The sequence below is a fragment of the Haemorhous mexicanus genome, chromosome 23 (assembly GCF_027477595.1).
Source record: "Haemorhous mexicanus isolate bHaeMex1 chromosome 23, bHaeMex1.pri, whole genome shotgun sequence".
NCBI lineage: Eukaryota > Metazoa > Chordata > Aves > Passeriformes > Fringillidae > Haemorhous > Haemorhous mexicanus.
In genome coordinates this window covers 2901892-2925485 of record NC_082363.1, presented here as the reverse complement: position 1 = coordinate 2925485, position 23594 = coordinate 2901892, and the positions used below count along the sequence as shown (strand labels likewise).

General features: G+C 51.5%; 1 protein-coding gene across 1 annotated transcript in view; it reads right to left on the bottom strand.

Annotated features, from left to right (window-relative positions):
* Positions 1-9540: 9540 nt before the first annotated feature.
* The window catches only part of CCDC30 (coiled-coil domain containing 30), a 46741-nt gene continuing 32687 nt past the window's right edge, over positions 9541-23594 (bottom strand). Inside the window, exons 12-23 of the mRNA XM_059866407.1 lie at positions 22981-23138; positions 21322-21562; positions 19776-19949; positions 18866-19075; positions 18154-18311; positions 16891-17038; positions 14586-14707; positions 13821-13962; positions 12246-12382; positions 11848-11959; positions 10745-10812; positions 9541-10088 (exon numbers count right to left, since the gene is read on the bottom strand). Coding sequence (XP_059722390.1) covers positions 9866-10088; positions 10745-10812; positions 11848-11959; positions 12246-12382; positions 13821-13962; positions 14586-14707; positions 16891-17038; positions 18154-18311; positions 18866-19075; positions 19776-19949; positions 21322-21562; positions 22981-23138 — 1893 coding nt within the window. The 3' untranslated portion in view covers positions 9541-9865. The remainder of the gene's footprint in view (positions 10089-10744; positions 10813-11847; positions 11960-12245; positions 12383-13820; positions 13963-14585; positions 14708-16890; positions 17039-18153; positions 18312-18865; positions 19076-19775; positions 19950-21321; positions 21563-22980; positions 23139-23594) is intronic.

Genomic DNA, 23594 nt, shown 5'->3' with positions numbered 1-23594 from the left:
TACCTGGCCACCTTTTCCCTGCATGGTGGGAGCAGCCAGCCCAGCTTTGGGTTCTTCCATCTCCTTGGTGGCTCTGCCCTTCCTCACAGAGTTCTCAGCTGGAAGCAGCAAACTGCAAACACCCACACAAGTGTTCTGAGAACAGAGACAGCCTCTTCCTGGTGTTTTTTCCAGGCCTCTCCAAAACACTGCTGCCCATTTCCCATGCCCTGGGAAGGGCCAAGGCCTTGGGCATGTGCCCATGTCTGCTCTCCATAAGTACAGGCAGCATGGCCAAAGCTGTCAGCTCCTCACACCTGTCCAGGAGTGTGCAAACCCAGAGCACAGGAATATTTCTGTGTCTGCTCTGGGGTGCCCTGACCCCCAGGGCAGCACTGACTCTGACCCTCATCCATGGAGAAAGTTTCCCAGACTTCAAGAGAGACTGGAACCCACAAAAGTGTGAAATAGATTATAGAGAGCAGTGCAGGTGTGTCACTGGGTGAGAAATTGAGGGTTTGGGATTTTTAGGATGTTGTGGATGGCAGCAAGGTGGAGGGCACAGGGTGCTGTCCTGGGTTTCTTCTTCATGCCTCTTCTTCCTCCTTCTCCATGGGTTTGGGTGGCATTTTGTAATTGGGCAGAAAAGTCTGCACTGCAGCTCTGTGGGATCAGTTCTTGGGTTAAAAGGGAAAATAATCCAGGTGTCAGCTCTTAACTGGACAGTTTAGTCTCACAAGCCCTTGGACCAAGAGACTGTTGGCCATTTTTGTGGTGCTTTTCCAGTGTGCTGAGCTTGGTGTGGACAGCGTGCAAAACTCTAGATAAGATAACAATAAACAAGAACCTGAAGACCCAAAGAATCCAGTGGGTCTCTCTTTCCTGACACAAGACCACTCCAGGAGGGTCTCTCCCAGCAGGGGAGCCCCCTGGGAGGGCCCAGCCTGGGTCCCAGAAGTCGGGGAATCACCAACAGGAGCATGGAATTACCCAAAGCCAGCTCTGCCAGGCTCTCACCTCCCTCTCTGCATTCCTCCATCAGCCTTCTTCTTTTCTCTTCCCATCTCTTTCAAATCATATATCCGACTTGGAGGAAGGTGAGGACGAAGGAGGTGGCTGGGAAGGTTCCCTGAAGAAGAAAAAGAGGAAGCTCCTCTCAACAGCCTCTCCAGAAAGCTTTGGGCATGAGGGATCTCCCAGCCCCCCTGTCCCAGCCCAGTCCCCTTCCCTGAGGGCTGTCCTGCTCCATGCCCCTGTCCCACTGCTTCCTTGGGTCCCCAGTCAGAGAAAGAGGGACCTGCTGGACAATTTTCTGGCAGGAGGCAGGATTCCCTTTGGCATGGAGGATGTCAGCTCCTAGGAGGGAAGGTACCTGGCGTTGTTTGGCGCTTGGTCCTGGCTCTGCTTGCTGGGGCAGTGTCCAGGAGGAAAGCACTCACAGGGTGTGGCTGGGCCGTCCCATCTGCCTGCACAAAGCTGCAAAGAAGGGGGTGGCACCAGCTTGAGTAAGGCAGCAGAGTCCATGGCAGCCTCTGGGAAGAAGCTGCTCCCAGGTCACCAGTTTTCCAAAGGAAACAAAACACTGGAGCATGGGCAGGAGAATCTCCCTCCACAGGGCTCCTGTCAGCCAGGTCTGGGATCCCTCTTGTCAGAGAGGCTTTCCAGAGAAACAAACCCTCAGTGACTGAGAACCTCCCACACCTGGGGCCTGCTGGCTCTCAGTCTTCCTCACAGGAAAAGGAAGGAGCTGGTGGAGCTGTCTGCTCCATGGCCCCCAGCTGTGCCTCCAGGTCTTTCCCACTGAGGTGGGAAGGTAAAGCAGGCCCTCTTCCCAGAGAATCTGCCTGAAGACACTCCCCAAAGAAGCCAGAATGGCCATGGACAATTTCAATTCCACCTCCAAAATTAAATACATCCAAGGATTCCTCCCACATGGGAGAAGCCAGGACCAAAAGGTGTTGCTGTACAGAAACCATTGCACTCACTGTGGCAGCACAAAGACACCTCCAGGAGGAATCTGGGAAATGTCCTTTTCCAGGTGGGCTATGGTTAACAGCTTCAGATTTGGTGACTGCAACAGGGACAGAGACAGGGCAGGATCCACAGGGGGTTTACCTGCTGTTCACAAGGCACAAAACCCCTCTTCCACTCCCAGCCCCCAGCCCCAGCTCTCACTCCACCACCCTGTGCCCCTACACTGTCCCAAATCCATGAGCATCTCCACCACCTCAGCATTTTGGGACAACAAGGCCACGCCAGCAGCATCTCCACAGGGGCCAAACCCAGGGCTGATTCCCTGGGAGCAGGACAGCAGGCTGAGCTCCCAGGGGCATGGAAAGCTGCCCAAGGCCGTGCCCCCAGGAGTTTGAGGGCACATGAAGCACGTGCCAGACTCACCTGGAGCAGACCTTCTGCCAGGCACTGTGAGCGAGCCACCTCTCGGACCAAGCCCTCAAAGAACCTCATGGCCACGTGTTTGCCACGGCACGCCAGCACGCCGAGGTCCTTGAACACAAAGTCAAGGTTCTGCCCACTTGCCAGTGCCCACTCACAGATCTTCAGAGTGGCCTGGATGCACATGACAATGGTGGCTTTGGGCTTGTGCAGGCGCAAGGCCACCTCGGCACAGACCAGCTCGTCAGCCTTGGAGAGCCCTGTGGAGAAGCCAGCCAGCACAAAGTCACTCACTCAGCCCTTCTGTGGCCCCTTGAGAGCCCACCAGCCCCCTCCCACCACAGTGACTCTTCAGCCAGCAGCCAATGTCCTGATTTTGTGCCAAGAGCCCCAGCCCTGAACTGCCAGCTCAACCACCGTGCTCCAGCTCCACAGAACCTCCCAGGTGGCTGCAGGAGCCAGCAGCAATGCTGGTTCCTGCCTTCCCAAGGTGGAAGATCATCAAGGTGGTGGGGATCATCAGTCCCTTGGGTGCCAGGAGATCCTCAGAAACACCTCCAGGAGCTCTCCAGCAGCAGCCAGCACGCTGTGGGCACCCAGAGAGCCCTGGAGGGACCCATGCATGTCCAAGGGAGCACAGGGCTGAAGGGCTCATCTTACCAGACACAGGGCTTTGCCCATGGAGGAGATTCTTCGCCATCAGAAGAGGCTTGTTCAGCTCAAACTCCGGGGTGTCTGCCATGAAACCTTCCCCTTCTCCATGCCAGATGGGCTTTTTCATAATGTGGATGGTACCCAGGCCCATCAGCCCAACTCTCTGCAAGCAAAAGCAAGCAATCAGAGGGCAAACAGGAGGGAAGGCAAAGGGTGATCTGTGGCCTTTCCATCCCTGCAGCTCCAAGGGCTGAGATGGAGCCCCCAGGAGAGCTTTGGAGGAGAGCCTTTCACTCCAAATGGTTCCTCACTCCCTCCTCTCCAGGATCTGCAGGGTGCAAGAGAAACTCCCAGAGCCTGGGAAGGCCCAGGGAGTGCAGGAAGGCCCAGGATGGCTGGAAAAGAGGGTGTCCCTCCTTTCCAGCCATCCTGGGGAGGACTCCAAAGAGGAAATCCAATGTTCTTCTACTCAAGCACCGCTTGACCTCTTGCCCGCGCTCTCAATGGGTCTCTGAGTAAAATGCAGGGACTGCCTGGGACACCTTCTGCCCCCCGGGCTGGTGAGGGCCAGACAGATGGGGAAGGATCAGGAAACCCCCACGGTCTGAGGGAGGACCATGAGGAAGCCAGCCCCACCTTCTTCAGCAGCAGGTCCTGGCGGTAGATCTCAGACACACAATCCCAAACTTTGATGATTTCTGTCAGAAGAGGAGAAAGAGCCGTGCTGAAGTTATGAAGTTCATCATCCTCCCTTCACTTTCCCTACGTCAGATCACCTTCTCCAAAGGGACCCTCGCCCTGGGCAAAGCCACCAGCACATTGCCAGCCCCCGGGGCAGGAGGATGCCAGGCTTTACCATCCTTGTGGAAGTACACCAGATCTGGAGAGAGCGCGAGGAAGAAGCCAGAGAAAAGCTGTGTCGTGGCTGCAGCTCCTCCTGCCCGGCCTCTTTCTTTCTTCTTGTCCATCCCACCATGGCCTGAGGATGGGAGGCCTGGTGGGACAGCAGGGCACCACAGCTGGGCTGCTCTCTGACTCTCAGGGCAGTGGTTGTTGTGGTTCCATGGAGGCAGAATGTCCCACTGTGACCTCACATGTGTCATCAAGGGGCTGCAGAGCCCCACACAGACACCCCCCTGCCCCCAGGCTTCACCCTGCAGGGGAAGGAGGCTGCACCCCTCATTTTGAGGGGCTGCCCCCACCCAGGCACTGCCCTTTCCGAGGAGTCTCCCACAGCCACTGCTGGGGGCTGGAAAATCAGATGGAAATTGATTTAGAATGATTTACACAGATCCTGTTACACTGATAACTGCTGTGTGAGTTAGGAATTTGACAGAAAACAACCAGAATCACAGAATCACAGAGTAATGAGGCTGGTAGAGACCTCTAAGATCATCGAGTCCAACCTGTGCCCCAACACCTCAACCAGACCACAGCACCAAGTGCCATGGCCAGGCTTTTTTCTAACAAACACATCCAGAGGTGGTGATTCTACCACCTCCCTGGGAAGAGCATTCCAAGACTTATTATTCTTTGGGTGAAAAATTTCTTCCCAATATCCAACCTATCACTTCCCTGATGTAGCTGGAGACTGTGTCCTGGTTCTGTCAGTGCTGCCTGGTGGAAGAGACCGACCCCACCTGTGCACAACCTCCTTCAGGGAGCAGGAGAGAGCAATAAGGCCATCCTGAGGGATCAGAGGGGCTGGGAGCAGCAGGGCTGAATTCCTGGTAGGAGCCAGTTCCCCCTGGCAGATCTGGTCACATCCAGTGGGAACTGTCACAAACAGAAATTCACCAGCAGTGCAGTTTATTGGAGCAGCAGGTGACAGACTCTCCTTAGACTGAGGGTGATAAATGCACTGGACCCACAAAAGCTGCACAGGCTGAATGTTCCCAGGAATTCTCTGATGCATCTGGAGGCACAAATCTTCACTAGGGGGTGTCCATGCTTTGGGGAGGAGGGGGGAGCATCCAATTTATCTGGAAATGAGGGATCTCAAGAGTCACAACGAGAGAGATTACAAAGGCTCTGGGTCTTGGCAAGGGCAGAACAGAATGTGGCACCCGAGCAGCACTCCCCCTTCCACCTGGCAGATTCCAAGGATAGGGATGATCTGGCCTCTGCCTGGGTACCCATCACCCTCTCACACCCAGGTCCTCCCATCACCACATATCCCATGAAATCCCTTATCTCAGACTGTGGGCCTCATTCCTACACAGGCACAGAAGTGCAGCACAGGAGGCCTCCAAGGCACTGCTGTTTGCAGGGTCAGGAGATGACAGGCTGCAGCCATCTGTAACTTCCCATCCTGGCCAGAATCCAAAGTTAACCAAAACATTTGGAAATAGCTTTCAAAACTCCAGCAACAGTGGTGCTGTTCCACTCAGGCTCTGCCTCAGGCAGGGAGAGTTCCAAGGCTGCCAGGAATGACTGGTTATCCTTTGCTCCTCACCTTGGACAGGCAGCTGCTGCTCCTGCTATAACCCAGGAGCTCCTGGGATGGTCAGGGGACACTTCACTTCATCCAGTGCTTATCAGCAGCTCCTGTAGAGCAGGGGGAGGAGGATGCACCACAACAGGTATTGCACAAACAGCCAGAGGGCTGGTGCTGGATGCACACAAAGTCCATGTCTCGGGACTTCTGCTGCTCACAGTGACCCCAAGATGTGTCACAAAGTCTCTTTTCCCAGCCCAGCAGTCAGAGAAGGAGTCAGAACTCTTCTATTCTTGTTCTCGAGGTTGTTTATTGTTTCTTATCTATAAAATTCTTTCTCTGTCCTGCCGAGGTCCGTTCAGCAGATCAGACAGAGGCACACTGACCATCTCAGAGGCAGTGTTATCTTTCTATACTAAAAACTATGTGTACATTACTTACCATAACTTCCCAATACCTATTACCTATGTTAGACAGTGAGCTTCTACTCTAAACCAATCTAAAAATGCCAACATCACCCAGAAGATGGAGGCCAAGAAGAAGGAGAAAGGTGGACATGCCCAGATCCCTCCATCTTGCCTCCTGAACCCCCATTCTAAAAACCCCAAAAATCTATTTTTCACCCTGTGACAAACTATTATTCTACTTAGACTTTAGTGGCTTGAAGATCCTCATATAAGGTTGGTAACTTTTTCCATGGGTCATAATCAAAGCCACAGGGGTCTTGGGCCCTGTGCCAAGGTCTCTGAGCCCCCTGGCAGGGGTTCTGGCAATCCAGGATGTCCTGAATTCCCGACTGTCCTATCTGTCAAGCCAGAGGGATGTCCTGAATTCCGACATCCATGCAGTGGGGCTCTGTGGGGTTCACCCAGAGCAGGGCCCACTGAGTGTGGTGTGTGGGGTAACTGATCCCAGTTTCCTGGATCTATTACCAACTACAGGGATCCCAGCTACCCCACACCAGATCCATTCCTGTGCTGGGCATGAGGAAAACGAGCCTGCAGCACAGCCCAGAGAGCTCCAACGCTGCCATTGCAATCACAGATCCATCTCCTGTGTCAAACCTCTCGACGTGGCCAGGGATTCACCCTGGGACATTCCTTCTGGGCAGGATGAAGGGGACAACCCCATCAATCTGCCCCTCCAAGTTCCTCTCATCCCCCAGGTAAGTACAAAATTGGGGCACATTTCACACCTTATTGCCACACATTTCTCTTCACAGAGAAAAGCGAGGCACAACTTCCAGGGATATTCTGGATTTCACATTCTCTGACCCTCAGAGAAAGAGAAAACAATTCTGATCTCATTTGCTGCTCCTGTGTTTGTTCACAAGTGGAATGCATGGTGGAAGATTGCTTACCTGAAGGGAATTGGTAATTGGGTGCTGGTGTGAGGGTTTGACCAGCTGACTCCAGGTGTGTGCTGGGGCTGTTGGCTGACAGTCAGGAGATGCTGTGCAGTGGAGTGGAGGAGTGATTGGCAGATTCAGTTTAGATGTAATGTAATATAGAAAAATATACTATAACAAAGTAATTAATTAGCCTTCTGATAAGATGGAGTTCTCCTCATCATTTCTCCCAGATGTCTGGCAAAAATATCACCAATTTTATTAACTGTGAGAGGAACAGTGGATTTGTCTTTCCAAACCAGCTGTGGGGCTGCTGGGAGATAAAACCAGCACTGGGAGAGAAAAGAAACCACGGGAAGGATTGCACTGAGTGATGAATGGAAAACGAGATTTGCTTTTACAAATAAACTTTAGGTTTGCTGAGAAATGAAATGAGACATTGAAAGATGAAAGAAACAATGGGGAAGAAAAAACCCTAAATTCCATAAGAATTAAAAATGGGAGGGTTGTGCATTAGAGGGGAATCTTTGGTATCAGGTGTATCAGGAAGTCTGAACCTCTCAAGTACCTCAGCCATGGGGAAGAAAAACCCCTAAATTCCGTAAGAATTAAAAATGAAAAGGAAGGGTTGTACATTCGAGGGGAATCTCTGGTACCAGGTGTTCTGGGGAGTCTGAACCTCTCAAGTACCTCAGCCAGTGGGGAAAGAGAGAAGGGAAATGTGGCTGGGAAATTGGGATAAAAATCCCAATTTTGTGTCCTCCAAAACTTGGAGAGACCCCAGGGGAATGCCCCATGGCCTCTGCCTTGGTTGGAATGAAGCCAAAGGACTCCTCTGTCTCCTTTTGGGACAGAAACCTCAGGTGTTTGTGGGTGAATTTGCCTAACAACCACGACTGTGCAAAGTGCTGTGGGCAGGATCATGGTGAAAGCTCCTGCTCTCTGTGCTCCCAGTGTGCAGAATATTCCTTGCTGGCAGTGGTTGGGCATCAGGCAGAAAAAGGAGGCCCTGCCCCGTGCTCCTCTCAGTGCCCCACCAACACAAACCCCAGCACTTCCCTCAGTTCTGTATCTGCACCATGGCCCCTGTCACGGCTGGAGCTTTGCATTTTCTTCCCTGGTTGATGCTTCCAGCACTGGGGAGGTCCCACCTCAAGTGTGTGGTGGTTTTGGGCCCTGGAGGGTTGTGGAAGATTGCCCATTTTGCTGTGTGGGCACAGAGCTGCTGTGAGGTGAGGGAGAACTGATGGAGCTGTGCCAAGGCACCTCTGAGGTGGGATAACCCAGGCTCTTGGGTTAACACATCCCTTGGAATGGAGGGAAGGACACGGATGATTGGTGTTTGCACACACACATCCATCCAGATATATTTTTTTATATATGTCACGTTTATTATGTCACACTTTGGTTGCAATGGAAGTCACCTATGTAGCCATTTTGGTTATTTCCTTTAGAAAGAAAGCAATATAAAAGTATAAAAATAACACTTTAGAAAATACAGGAGGAAAAGAAAGAAAAAAAAGAAAGGGTCAGAGTAGAGAGAGGAGAGGAAAGGTCTCACCACCCATGGATGACAAGACTTGGTTATTGCAATTTCAGTGTCCAAGTGATGGTCACAGTCTGGATCCATCAGGGGTGGAAGCCCCAAAAATACCAAGTTCAGTGGGTTAGTACAGGCTCAGGCTCAGTGGGAACAGCCAGGCACCTTCCCTGGGCTCAGCAGTTTTACCCTGTCCCGTGTAACACGGGGTCATGCCCAGCCCTCAGAAGTGACTCTGTGCTCCCTCCTGGGGCTCTGATGGTTTGTGCCCCTTCTGAGACCTGACTCTGCCTCCCCTGAGTGTGGCTGAGCCAGTTCTGCCCCTCCCAAGGGAGGAACCCCTCAGCCCCTCCAAGGGAGTGCTCCTGGTGCCTCCCCTGGGCTCTCTGGGGGCTCTGGGGTGGCCCAGGGCACAGCCAGAGGGAGGAGGATGCACAACTGCCCCAGGCTCTGCTCACACACTGCAGAGTGCACAGCCCAGGGCTCTGGGACACACCAAATCCCAGGGAGAGGTTCTGTGCACCCCAAGAGGCTCCTGGAGGGCTCTGGGGAGCCCAGACAGGCACAGCCAGGGGTTGGGGGCACCCAAAGGCAGCACTGGGGCCTGGGCATGGCACAGAACAAACCCAGGGGTGGGGATACCCCCAGAATGGACACCAGGGCTTGGGCTGCCCTCTAAGGGACAGCCAGGGTGCAGAGGGGGCACACTGAGGGGTCCAGAGCTCCCTAAACCCACAGGCAGAGCCCAGGGAGCACAGAAGGGCCCATGGAGATGCCCAGCCACGCTCTGTTCCCACCTGGGCTGCAGCTCTGAGCCTGCTGCTTCCCTCTTGGCAGCCTCAGCCTCCCTCCACTCCCTGTTTTGCATGGCCTGGTCCCTCCCACTCTCACCCAACATCCTCAGAGACCATTCATTCCAAATGTATCTCCTTTCCTTCCCTGGATGCTCACATCCCTCCTCTCTTCTGCCCCCACTCCATTTCCCTTTGCCCTCCCACCTCCCTCTCTGTCATTTCTGACCCCTCTGCCCATCACATCCTGCCCCCAGAGCTTCTCCCTCCTCCCATCTCCCTTCCCTACCCATTCCCACCCTGTCCCCAGGGCTCAGAGATCCTGTTCACCTCTGCACAGAGCAAAGGGAATGCTGAGAGTGTGGGAAAAGGGGAATGACAGGGTGGGGGCACAGGCTAAAAGGGAACTTCTGTAAGTTTTATTTACAAAATTTATAGATTTGGACTGGACAGGGGATTAGGGTTGAGGGAAGGCTCCCTTCACCCCACCCCACCCCTCTACCACTGTACAGAGTTTATTTACAAATTCCAGCCTGCAGTGGATCTGGGATCACACACACATTTACAGGTGGGCAGGTTAAAAAAACAAAACCAAGAAGCAGTGGAATCCTTTAGTGGGAACATATCCCAGCAATCATGGGCTCAGTCCATCTGGCAGTTCTCTGTGCAGGCTCTGCTGGAGCCCAACCCCTGCAGTTCTGGGCTGCACCAACATTCCCAGCTCAGGAGCTCTGGGAGCCAAGGCTGAGGCTCTGCTCGGGCAGAGGGGAGGCCGTGGGGGCCGTGCTGTCCCCAGGAGAGGCCACGTTCAGGTACCCAATCTCTGAAGGCTGCGAGGGGGACGGGCAGAAGGAAGAATCCTGGCTCTCAGCCTCTCCCTCAGGCTTGGTGCTCTGCAGGCCCTTCAGGACACCCAGGGGCTCTGGGAGATCTCGGGGTGGGAAGCTGGAAACAAATTTCCATTTTCTGTCATTCTGTGGAGTCTGAGTGACCCTTACCAACACCCCTGAGCAGCACAGAACAATGCTGATGCTCCTCTCCTGGAGCAAGGCAAGGAAGGGACACCCTCAGCCAGCCCAGAACCTGCTTGGGCCATCCTCCACCCCAGCAGTGCCTGGGGCTGTGACCAAACCCCCAGAGCTGGAGGGTCCCTCTGCCTCCCCCTCATCTGGTTTGGCACGGATTGGAGTGAAGGAACACATCCCACAGTGATGTGGGACACAGCTCTGGCCACACTAGGACTCCAGGTCTCGTCACCTCTTGTATAAAGGCTCCTCCAAAGCCCCTGAGCACCAAGATTCCTAAATCCCACAGTGTTCCCCAAAATATTCTGAAAATTGGACTTCTCCATCCCATCAGCTGACTGGTTTCAATACCATTTGAATGCCATTTTAATACTATTTTCCCTAAAATTGGACTTCTCCATCCCACCAGCTGAGTGGTTTCAATACCACTTTGAATGCCCTTTTAATACAGTTTTCCCTAAAATTTGACCCCAAACCAACAAAAAAGGCCTCTGGGAGGTGACAGCCCAGGGTGGAGCAGCCAAAATGCTGCAGTGGCTCCTCCCTGGCTCCCCTCCCTCCCTCCCCCCACGGTACCTGGCACGAGGAGGTGGCAGCACCTTGCTCTGGGGGTGGCGTTCAGAGCCAGGAGCAAGCTTCAGGTCCTGCAAGGAGGAACAGAGACTTTGAAAGGAGAGGGTACAAGTCAGACCCTGAATTCCAACAATTCCTGATCTTCCAAGCTCTCCCCCAGCTTCACTGAGAGTCCTCTCCACCAAGTGCAGCCCCACAGAGGTGCTAATCAGGGGTTTGGTTGTCCTTTGGGTGTAAATTTATTCCAAATAATCCAAACCAAACCCCACCAAGGCCAGGTGAGCCCCAAACAGCCCTTTCCCCCTCAACAGCTCCTTTCCAACCTACCTGGGTTCTCTCCAAATTAGAAGTCCCAAGAAACTCCTAAATCCACCTGGTTGGTTGGAAAACTCTTTGATTCCCTGGATTTTCTCCATTTCTCCTGCCAAAGTTCTTCATTAACAACTTTCACTCAGCTCAGGAATTATTGCTCAGCTTGGCCTGAGGAGGGAACATTCCTCCTAGCAGGAGGAACATTCCCAATCTTCTCCTTTCCCAGAGCCAGCTTACAGCTGAGGCCTTTGAACAGCTCTAAATGTGCCAGGTGAGATTCCTGTCCCTGTGGAGGGGCATCCCAGGGGCAGCAGCTCAGGGGTGAGCAGGGGCTGAGTGTATAGAGCCCTCAGCTCCTCACAGAGCCTCTCCTCACCACATCTGTATGGAGCCCTCAGTTCCTCACCACATCTGTATGGAGCCCTCAGCTCCCCACAGAGCCGCTCCTCACCACATCTGTATGGAGCCCTCAGCTCCCCACAGAGCCTCTCCTCACCACATCTGTATGGAGCCCTCAGCTCCTCACCACATCTGTATGGAGCCCTCAGCTCCTCACCACATCTGTATGGAGCCCTCAGCTCCTCACCACATCTGTATGGAGCCCTCAGCTCCTCACAGAGCCTCTCCTCACCACATCTGTATGGAGCCCTCAGCTCCCCACAGAGCCTCTCCTCACCACATCTGTCACCACCTACTACACGGGAGCCCTTTCCATCTCAAGGGATGGATCCAGCTCTTCCCCAGCCCCTGAGGTTCAGTGATTCCTGCTGGTCCCAGCCCTCCTGGGGTCTCACCTCTGTGCTGGGAGCAGGGCTGCTCCTGGCAAGGCGCTGGGAGGAGCCCACATGGCTGGAGAGCTGGAGCTTGTCCTGCAGCCGGGCGTTCTCCTCCTCCAGGGTCTTCCCTCTGAGCATGGCACAAAGCACAGGTTATTTCCCTTCCAGCCATGCTCCACTTTCACAGGGGACTCTTCCTTTCCAACCTCAGAGCTGTTGCTCTCCACAGCCTCCAGCTCAATGGCGAGGTCTTGGATGGGAAAACGGGGTAATGACCCCCTAATTAGAGCCATGATTACAGCCACTGCACCCATGGCTGGGGCACGGTCCAGACTTTCCTCTGGAATTCTTAAGAGAAAGAGGCACAAAACCAGGAAAAGGGAGAACAGGGGGGATGGACATCAGCAGGGGCCTACCTGCTCTGCAGGGAGGGAATCCCAGACCGGAGGCTCCAAGGGGACTCCTCCTGGTCTGATATTTTTTGCAGGAGCCGTCGCCTCTCCTGGAGTAATTTTTCATTCTCAGCAGTGATCTGGGCAATCAGCACCTTCCCCTTAGGGTGGTGGAGAAGGAAAGAACAACCACCAGTTACTCTTGACTCTTCTCTGTCCTCTGCACACCTCAGGGCTTTCCAAGGAACCACCATCAAGGGTGCCAGCCCCTAAAAGCTTGGAGTCACCAGCCCTGCAAGTGCTCAAGAACCACGTGGATGTGGCACCTGGGGACATGGCTTAGTGGTGGTGGCTGGATGGTTGCACTTGAAGATCCTCACCTTCAAGGTCTTCACCAGCCTCAATGACTCTGCAATACCCTGTTTGATGTAAAATACCCCAAAAAGAGCTCTGGGGTCACTTCCCAGCAGGAATTGCTGAGGCAAAGGAACATGGAGCCCAGCCAGTGTCAGACTGGGATTTGAGGATGTGGCTTCCCCCAAGGGCAATCCTGAGCCAGGAATTTCCTTTTGGCTTTTTGGTACTACAGGCTGGTGCCCCTGGTCCCCTCCTGCAAGGAGGGACTTTGGACAAGGGCCTGGAGTGCCAGGACAAGGGGGATGGCTTCCCACTGCCAGGGGGCAGGGTCAGATGGGACATTGGAAGGAAATTCTTCCCTGGGAGGGCGGGCAGGCCCTGGCACAGGGTGCCCAGAGCAGCTGTGGCTGCCCCTGGATCCCTGGCAGTGCCCAAGGCCAGGCTGGACACTAGGGCTGGGAGCAGCCTGGGAGAGTGGGAGGTGTCCCTGCCATGGCAGGGGGTGGGACAAGATGAGCTTTAATGTCCCTTCCAACTCACACCATTCCCTGAATCCATGATCACTTTCACAGAATCACCAAATCACAGAATCACCAGGTTGGAAGAGACCTTAAAATCATCGAGTCCAACCCAGCCCCAACAGCTCAACTAAACCATGGCACCCAGTGCCACATCCAGGCTTTGTTAAACACACCCAGGGATGGTGACTCCACCACATCCCCAGGCAGACCATTCCAGTACTTTAGCACTCTTTCTGTAAAAAAACTTTTCCTAATATCCAACCTATATTTCCCTTGATGCGGCTTGAAACTGTGTCCTCTGCTTCTGTCAGTGCTGTCTGGAGAAAGAGACCAGCCCCAGCTGGCTACAAACACCTTTCAGGGAGTTGCAGAGAGTGATAAGGTCACCCTTGAGTCTCCTTTTCTCCACGCTAAACACCCCCAGCTCCCTCAGTGGTTCCTCACAGGGTTTGTGTTCCCAGCCCCTCTCCAGCCTCATTGCCTCCTCTGGATGTGCTCAAGTATCTCAATGTCCTTCCCAACCTGAGGGGCCACAACTGGACACAGCTCTCAAACCAGTGCCCAGTGCAGGGCAGAATGACCTCCCTGCTCCTGCTGGCCACACCATTCCTGACCCAGGCCAGGAGCCACCAGCCTTGCTGGCCACCAGGGAATACTTCTGGAAGCAGCAATGCCCCTGCAGCCTCCCCTTGCAGGAGAAGCCCTGGATGTGTCCTCTCACCTTTTCCACCTGGAGTTTCGACTCGCTGAGCTCATTTTCCAGCTGTTTGATCCTGCTGTCCCTCTGTTTCACCTCGTGGATGAAAGTCTCCTTGGCCCTGCGGATCTTGTCCTTGTGCCTGAGCTGCATCTCGTTGTATTTCCTGGGCAAACAGGGACAACCATCAGTCACTGTTATAGTACAGTACATATTCCTCAGGCCAGGTCTAATAAGTTCTCAGAGGCCTAGGACACACCCAAGGAGAGCAGGAAGGCTGGGAGAGTTCACCTGGAGCGGAGAAGGCTCCAGGGAGACCTCAGAGCCCTTTCCAGGTCTAAAGGGACTCCAAGAGAGCTGGAGAGGGACTGGGGACAAGGGGCTGGAGGGACAGGACACAGGGAATGGCTTCCACTGCCAGAGGGCAGGGCTGGATGGGGTATTGGGCAGGAATTGTTCCCTGTGAGGGTGGGCAGGCCCTGGCACAGGGTGCCCAGAGCAGCTGTGGCTGCCCCTGGATCCCTGGCAGTGCCCAAGGCCAGGCTGGAGAGGGCTTGGAGCAGCCTGGGACAGTGGGAGGTGTCCCTGCCATGGCAGGGGGTGGAATGGGATGAGGTTTAAGGTCCCTTCCCAGTCAAACCTGTCTGGAACCCCTGAGAGCAGACATGGGGGGTGAGCTCACTGCACAGAGGGCCCGTGGATTTAGTGCCAAAAGCCTGAATATTGGACAGGAAAGTCCACAGCACAGCCAAATCCAACAGCAGGCCCAGGCAGGTTTTTGGGCATTACCTGACATAGAGATCCTTCTGGTTCAGGAGTCTGACACCTTCCTCATAGAGGGCTTTGTTCTCCTCCTTCAGCAGCACCAGCTGCTCCGAGAGCTTCTGATTCTCCTTCTGGCACTGCACATGCTGGGAAAGGGCTGGCTTTAACTTGTGTGTGTGTGTGGCCCCAGCTGGAGGGGCCCCTCTGCCTCCCCTCTGCCTCCTGTCCAAAGCTTCTCCCTCATCCATCCCAGTGGCTCCCACTACAGCCCACACCCAGCCAGCCCCCAGAGTGAGAGCTGCTTGTCCAGTTAAGTCTTATAAGCTCTTAGAGGTCTATAATTCACTCACTATAGCTTAGTTACTTTTGGAGGCATAAAATCAGCAGGATGGCTTCTGTTGCAGTGTTGGAGACAAAAAGGTTTAATAAAAGGCAAAATGACAAACAGAGAAAAACCGAGCCAGGTGTGAGAAGTTTTTGCTCTTGGTAAAGCACCTCACAAAAGTGATTAGTTTCTTTGTTCATTTCTTTTTCTAGTAAATTGCCCAGGCAAGACTTTTTAGCTCTTGTCCAATTAACTATATTAAAGTTTGAGGTGAAGTCCTCAAGGTCTTATGAGGTGTCTTTTTCACCTAATCAAAGAAAGAAACTTTTACGCTTCTTTCTTTTTTGAGGAGACAAAAGGTAATTTTGTCACTCCAAAGAGCACACTGCTATAGCCCAGAGCACTCCCTTCTCCCCCTAGCAAGCAGTGGGATTTTATTGCAGAGAGGGGCAATGAACCCTCCCAGACAATGGACTCTGACAAAATTTCCAAGCAAAACCTCCAAGTTCTGCAAGATAAACGGAAGGCAGAAACCACCAAGCCTTTCAGTGCCCTCAGAGCTGCATCCCAAGAAATCAGCTGGAGATGGGACACTGCAGTGAGATCTGCAAGGGCTCAGCCCCTGAGCACATGTTCCCAGTTCCAGCAGCTCCCAGGTGTTACCATGATGTTTTATGAAAAATCCCTTTGCCAGGATTTTTTCTCCTGAGAAGCTGGGAAGCTTCAGCTTCTCCATGTTTTGCTCCTCTGGAATGTGATTTGAAGAACTGTTTACCCAGCTTATGAATTGCTTTAATTTAATGGCCAATCACAGCCAGCTGTGTTGGACTCTCTGAGTCTGTCACAGGTTTTTATCATTCATTCTTGTCTAGGCTTCTGATGTCTCCTTTCTCTTTCTTTTGTATAGTTTTATCATATCATATCAATCATATCATATATTGTATAATGTAATGTAATATATATAGTATAATGTAATGTAATATATTGTAATATAATATAGTATAATATAGTATAATGTAATATATTGTAATATAATATAGTATAATGTAATAAATTATAATATAATATAATATAATATAATATAATATAATATAATATAATATAATATAATATAATATAATATAATATAATATAATATAATATAATATAATATAATATAATATAATATAATATAATATAATATAATATAATATAATATAATATAATATAATATAATATAATATAGTATCATATCATATCACATTATATTGTATTCTATTATATGATATGATATGATATGATATGATATGATATGATATGATATATTATATTATATTGTATTCTATTATATGATATATGATATGACATTATATTATATTATATTATATTATATTATATTATATTATATTATATTATATTATATTATATTATATTATATTATATTATATTATATTATTATATTATATTATATTATATTATATTATATTATATTATATTATATTATATTATATTATATTATATTATATTATATTATATTATATTATGCAATATTATATTACATTATATTATACTGTATAGTATTATATTATATCATATCACATTATATCACATTATATCATATTATATTATATCACATTATATTATATTATATCACATTATATCACATTATATCACATTATATCACATTATATCACATTATATCACATTATATCATAATATATTATATTATGCAATATTATGCAATATTATGCAATATTATATTATATTGTATTGTATTGTATTATGCAATATAATATAATATTATATAATGCAATATAATGCAATATGATTATGATATGATATGATGATGTGATATGTAATATAATATAATATGAATGTATCAGCCCTGTGAGACCTTGAAGTCAAATTCTCATCTCTCACCTCATCCTGGGGACCCAACATCACCGCAATGCCCAGGAGCAGATTCCAGCTCCTGGGGGTCCTGTTGCCCCTTGTATGATGAAGAACCCCCTCACTGTCACTCACCTCCCCAGCATCCAGCTTCTTCTCATCCTCCAGGACATGCAGGGTCTTGGCCTGGAGCTCCACGTGCATCTTGGCCAGCGACGCCTCCGTCTCCCGGGAATGCCGGAGCTGCTGCCGCAGCTCCTCCACCTGCTGCTCCAGGAGCCTCCTGGAAACACCACGGGGGACAGTGAGAGCTGCAGGGCTGCTCCAGATTGCAAGGCAAGGTGTATTCTATCACCATCTGTGTGGCAGTTGGCTTTTGTCAGGTGGGCAGTTTGCCTTATCTCTCTGAGTGATCACACCCACCCTCCCTGGGGAGGGGACACCTGCTGATAACAGGCCATGGAATGTCCCTGCATGGCTGATAAGAACTGCAGCATCCCACTGGGAGATGTGAGCCCAGAGGGAGGAGCCAGGCATTCCTACCCAGATATAATCTGAGATTCTGGAACACCAGCACAGCTTCTCCACTGGATTTCCCAGAGGAGCAGCAGCTGCCTCTTCCCCTGGACCTCCAGAGGCAGACTGCACCCTTCTCCAGGATCCCTGCTCCAGCAGAACCAGCCCTGGCACTGCAGGAGGGCTGAGCCACAATTCCAATGGCACTGCTGCCAGCACCCTGACCCACAGGGTGTCAGGCTGGGTTCTGACTCTGGCAGGGTTGGTTTGGTTTACTGCATTGTTTATTTTATCTTTTTATTTTCTTCCCTATTAAAGAACTCTTATTCCTGCTCACAGAATTTTTGTTGCCTGAGAGCCCCTTAATGTAAAATTTATAGCAATTTGGAGGGGTGGGGAGGGATTACATTCTCCATGTCAGGGGAGGCTCCTGCCTTCCTTAGCAGGCACCTGTCTTTCCAGACCAAGACAGGGGGATGTGCCTCCTGCCCCCAAGGTGTCTGTCTGTCACCCAAAACACCCCCTAGCTCCTCTTGCCCCAGCTGGCATGGAGGGGACAAAGGAATCAGCACATCCCAGGTGTGCCATGTCCCAGTGACACAGAAAGGGGGGATGACACACTGGGATCATTCCCAGCTGCACAGGGAAGGGGGCTGTTGGCATCACTGCACTGACAGGAGAGGCCATGGCCCTTCCAAGGCAGATGAAACCTCCAATAATCTTTTAAACCTTAGGAAGGGGAAATCCCTGGAGAACTCCAGGGATAAGGCAGGTCCAAAGGGAAGACAGGAGGTCAACGCAGTGGTTTGGGTCTCCCTGAACCCTCCCAGGGCAGACAGGAGCTGCTGGAGGGCTGGCACAGCCCCTGCACAGCACAGAGACCTTTTCAACTGCTCCTCATGAAGCTCCTGCTGCACTCGAGCTTCATTCTCCCGAGCTTCCTTCAGCTCCTCTTCCAGAAGCTTCTTGTCAGAAACACGGGCCTCTGCCAGCAGCAGCTGGTGCTGGGAATCCTTCAGCTTTTGCTGCAGTTTTGAGACCTTGGATTAAAATGGACATAGATTAAACTTTCTGAAGGTACAGGCCAGTGTCTGAATCAGATCCCTCTGATTCCCCAGTGGCTGAGGCATGGGAAGGAAAGATTTCCTTGTTTTGACTCTAAGTCCATTCAAAGGAAAAGCTTTGCACTGGCTACCAGATTTTGGGCCAAACACTATGTCATGAATTCCCAACAATCTTTTCCCAACCCAGTCTGATCCTGCTCACATCAAAAGAGACTCCAATGATTTCTGCAGGAGCATGGCAGAATTGATGCCGTGGAAAACTCAAGGTTTGGAATTTTCCAGCCAGCAAACAGTAGGAAATCTTCTCAGCAAGAACAAGATCAGGGTTCCCTGTGCCTGTCCGCCCCACTATCAGTATTTCAGAGATACTGGGTTATCAGGCATGGCTGCTATTGCCTTGATTATGCTCCCACTAATTACAGGCTTTTTTCCTACAATATTAAGCCGAGGGATCACAGAAAGGAATTTGGGGAAGCAAACCTGCCTGCTTTCTGCACTAGAGCTGCACAAACTGTCAAACTTGCACTCACCTTCTTTTGTGCTTCTCCTGCTCTGGATTTCTCCTGGGCCAGCCTCTCCTGGAGGCTGCTCCTAAGCTTATCAGCCTGGGAGCACTTGGAGAGCTCCAGCTCCAGCTCCTTGACCTTCTGCTGGCTCCTGTCCCACTGTGCTGAGAGGGAGGAACATGTTTCTGTGGTCTCTGAGAGTTTGGCCCGGGCCTGCTTCAGCTCCGCTTTGACCTGAGATCCCAGAGAAGAAATCAGATTTATACTTCAGCCCAAATCAGCTGGACTGGCTTGGCTAGGGAAGGGGAACAGGATTCCAGAAAGAGGGATCACAGAGGAAGTAAAGCATGTTTTATCTGGATGCAGTGAAATTTGTCACAGGATCCCAGAGCACTTTTGGTAGGAAGGGCCCTTGAGGATCACCTGGTTCCTGTGGGAATCTATAAAATTAGAGGGTTTGGGGAAAGTTGCAAAAGGCAGGCTTTAGAGACAGCAGAACTTTAGAGACAGTTCCAACCCCCCATCATGGGCAGGGACACCTTCCACTATCCCACATTGCTCCAAGCCCCATCCAACCTGGCCAGGAACATTTCTGAGGAGGAGGCAGCCACAGCTTCTCTGGGCACCCTGTGCCAGGGCCTCACCACTCTCACAGGAAGGATTTCCTCCCAACAGCCTGTGTAACACTGCCCTCTGGCAGTGGGAAGCCATTTCCCCTTGTCCTGGCACTCCAGCCCTTGTCCCAGTCCCTCTCCAGCTCTCCTGGAGCCCCTTTAGGCCCTGCAAGGGGCTCTGAGCTCTCCCTGGAGCCTTCTCTTCCCCAGGTGAGCACTCCCAGCTCTCCCAGCCTGGGGGAAATGGGCTCCAGTCCTGATGGCCATAATTCCCATGGAGCTGAGGCAGAGCACACCGGGGAGCCTGGCTCTGTCCCTACCTTGGTGCATTCCTGCTGGAGCAGCAGATTTTGCCTCTGGAGGTCAGCATTCTTCTCCCTCTCATACCTGAGCTCCCTCTCAGCAGAGCTGCACAGGTTCTGCACCCGCCGCAGGTCCTGGCGCAGCTGCTGCAGCTTCTCCTCCTGCTGCTGGAACCTCTCCTCAGACAGACCCTGCAGGAACAGCAGCAGTGACACAGACATTGACTCTAAGGCAGGATCAAGGTGATTAAGGAGGGCAGAAGGCAGTAGGGTTTCAGGGCATTGGGCAGGAAGATGTGCAAAGCCTGGCATTTCTGTCCCTACACCGTGTCCTGCTCCCTTCCCTGTCCCTGCAGGGCTTTTGGAGCCTTGTGGATGTGGCACCTGGGGACATGGCTTGTGGTGAGCATGCACTGCTGGGTTAATAGTTGGACTTGATGATCTCAGAGGCCTTTTCCAAGCTCAATGATTCAATGATTCTCTCCATCAGCTCAGAGAAGCCAATACAGCTCCTGAGGCTGAAGGGGAGAGGGGATAACCTGGATGAGGGAACAAATCCATCCAATCAAAGCAAAGCCACCAGGTCACTTTGGATTCTTGGACCAGAGTCTCACTCAGGCATCCAAGTGCCACAGCCAGCCCAGTCCCCAGAGGGATCAGGAGCAGGAGAAAGGTGAGTCCTGGCAGCAGGACAGGAGCACAACAGGACAAAGCCTGGACACTGGGAGGTGTCACTGATGGTCTGCAATGGCTCTTGGGAGGTAACTGAGCTCCTCAGCTCACTCCCCTTCCTAGCACACACACCAAAGCCTGGGCTGGACCAAAACCTTTCTTTCCAGCATCACTTTCAGCCATCCCTTGGTCTGCATTCCTGCTCTGCATCTTCACCTTCTGCTCTTGGAATTCACTGAAGACCTAATCTGCCTTCTCAGATAATCCCCAGGTAACTTTCCCAAGCTGGGAAGTTTGGGATTGTCTTGATGCAGCACTGTGGGATCTGGCAGTGTCAGTCATCCTGGAGCTCCATTGTCCCCACTGGTTTTGGGGGGCTTTCCCCAGCTGCTTCTATCAGGATCCCTTCCCACATCCACTGCACTCCTTGTGTCCTGCTCTGCTCCTCCCAGATGATTTGCTGCTTCTTGGATACAACTGGACTCCAGTCCTCTACTTCTCATTCCCACCCCGGCCATACAGACCACCCTGTCCTCTTTTCTCTCCCAAATCTTTGCAGAGAAGCTGAGCTCCTCCTCAGTCTCCCCATCCTGAGTTCCTCCAGCATTTCCTCCCTGTTTGGCAGGGACACCTGCACCTCCCTTTCTCTTTCAGCTCACAAGGTGAGAAAGGTGAACAAAATTCCATTTAAATAACTTATTTCTGCCACGTGTAATCAGTTCAGTTTATCCAAGTCCCCACCACATCCCAGGACACAACACAAGGAAATTAACACATCCCTAATTTCCAGCCATCACTCACACCACAGGGCTGACTTCCAGCCCACTTTAATTATGTTTTGCCACTCAATTAATGACAAAAAGCAAGATGCAGATGGCAAAGCTGCCCATACCTGTTTAGGACTCCCCTCTAAACTGCCTGCAGAGCTCTGCCATGGGAGAAACCTGCTCTCCCTCTGCTCCAAGCCTGGGGTCATCCTCCTGATGTCTCCACTGGGGCCCTGCTCCCAGGCACTCCGGATGTCACGTCTGAGCTGGGCAATTTCTTCAAGCAACAGCCTCTTCTCTTCACTGCTCTCCTTGAGCTGCTTCTCCAGCTCCTCCTTCTTCTTGTTGCTCTCTAGTAATTCAGAGCTTGAAGGAGAAATAGTAAAGGAGAGAGATAACTACACAAATCCAGGGAAAACACCCTTAGAGGGGAAAAACTTGGGAGATGAAAGTCCAGTGAAACACTCAAGCACTTCGGGAGGCTCCAGAGGGGGTTCAGTCCTGTGTGCAGCAGTTCTGGGCAAGGGTCAGTCTCCCTGGGACACTTCCCACAAAACCACGTGTGTCCAAAGGCTCTGCTCTCCCCTGGAGGAGGTTACAGGCTGGCTAAGGAATCCTCACCCCTGGAGGAGGTTACAGGCTGCCTAAGGAATCCTCACCCCTGGAGGAGGTTACAGGCTGGCTAAGGAATCCTCACCCCTGGAGGAGGTTCCAGGCTGCCTAAGGAGTCCTCACAAAGGCACAGGAGCTGCTCTGGACTCAAAGTCACAGGGAAGCATTGGAATAGGGCCTCAGGTGTCCCAGTCCAGCTGCCTGACTGATCTTCACCCAAACTCCATTCTCTCCATCCAAGATCAAAGTTGGGGCTCTCCCACCCCTGGCAGTGTCCAAGGCCAGGTTGGACAGGGCTTGGAGCAAGCTGGGATAGTGGAAGCTGTCCCTGCCCATGGCAGGGAGTAGAATGGGATGAGCTTGAAAATCTCTTCCTCCCCAGAACAGTCTGGAATTCTGTGATTCTATGTCCTGGATGTCCAGGCATTGGCACAGGTTGTCCAGGCTGGAGCCACCATCCCTGGAAGTGTTCAAAACACCTGTGGATGTGGCACTTGGGGACACGTGTTAAGAGTGAACATGGCAGTGCTGGGAAACAGTTGGACTCAATGATCTTGGAGGGCTTTTCCAGCCTGAATGATTCCATGGTTCCTCACTGCCTTCTCCTGGTTGTGCTTTATCCCAGTACCAGAAATGCAGGGCACTGCAAATATACTGGATTTAATCCCAGCTTTTATTTTCTAAGGACAGATGAGCACCTGGGCCCAGATGCTCCAGCTCCAAATTTGTCCTGCTCTACTCAAAAGGGAGAGTCAGACCAACACCTGCTGACCCCTCCCCTCCAAAGACACCCAAATTCCAAGGACTACCCATAACTCCAGTGGGACTAGGACTACCAGCTGCTGCCAGCAGTGAGCCCTGAGGAGCCCAACCCCACCACAGAGATTTTTGAGACTCCTTTAGTCCAACTTCAAGGGAAGAATCCTCCTCCCTAAGGACAGCTCTCATTTAGGCTGCTCAGAATCTGGAAGAGCTGCAGAAAAAAAATCTTTAATCCTGGCTGATCCTGACTAAGGAAAATCACCAAAATCAGAGATGCTGACCCAAGGACAACATGAAGATGCCAAACCCATTTTTGCCAGAAGCAGCCCCATGAGGAGCTGGAAAAGGCTCAAAACTTAATTCAGCAAAGAGAAGGAGCAGAAAATACCACAGGCTTTGTTAAGGTTTACCAGAGCACTTCTTGTTCTTCCCTCAGGTTTTTGATCTGCTCTTCCAAAAACACTACTTTAGCCATCTGTTCCTCGTAGGTCTTTGCATCTGCACAGGGATCTTCCTGTTTCTGCTCCACTTTGGGACTCTGCTCTCTGTCTTGCAGGACTTCAGAGGCCTGTAAGGTCAGAAAACACCAGGACTTGCATTTCCTTTGCTGTGATGGAAATCTCTGGGGCCATACAGGGCAATGTGGGGACTCCAGCAAGACATGGCTTGTGATTCTGTGGCTAAATAATTGCACTTCTTCCTCCTCAGAGACATGGGTGAGTCCTTTTTCCTGCATGGAAAGTAGCTGTGTCTCAACTACCACCAAGCCATGGTTCTTTATTTGATTTCATCCCACTGTGGCACAACTGCAGCCCCCAGGGATTTAGAGCAGATGGCAAAGCTCTGTACAAAAGCAGCAGCTCTTGGCAAACCAGGAGGGGCACAAAGTGTGGGTTCAGGTGGCTCTCACAGAAGTGCTCCCACTCTGCCCCAAACACCTCCCTGGGGGTGGCTTCTCCACTGCCAGTGTCACCTAACCCTGTAACACCAGGTAACAGCACACCCTCAACACCAGACTTGGGGA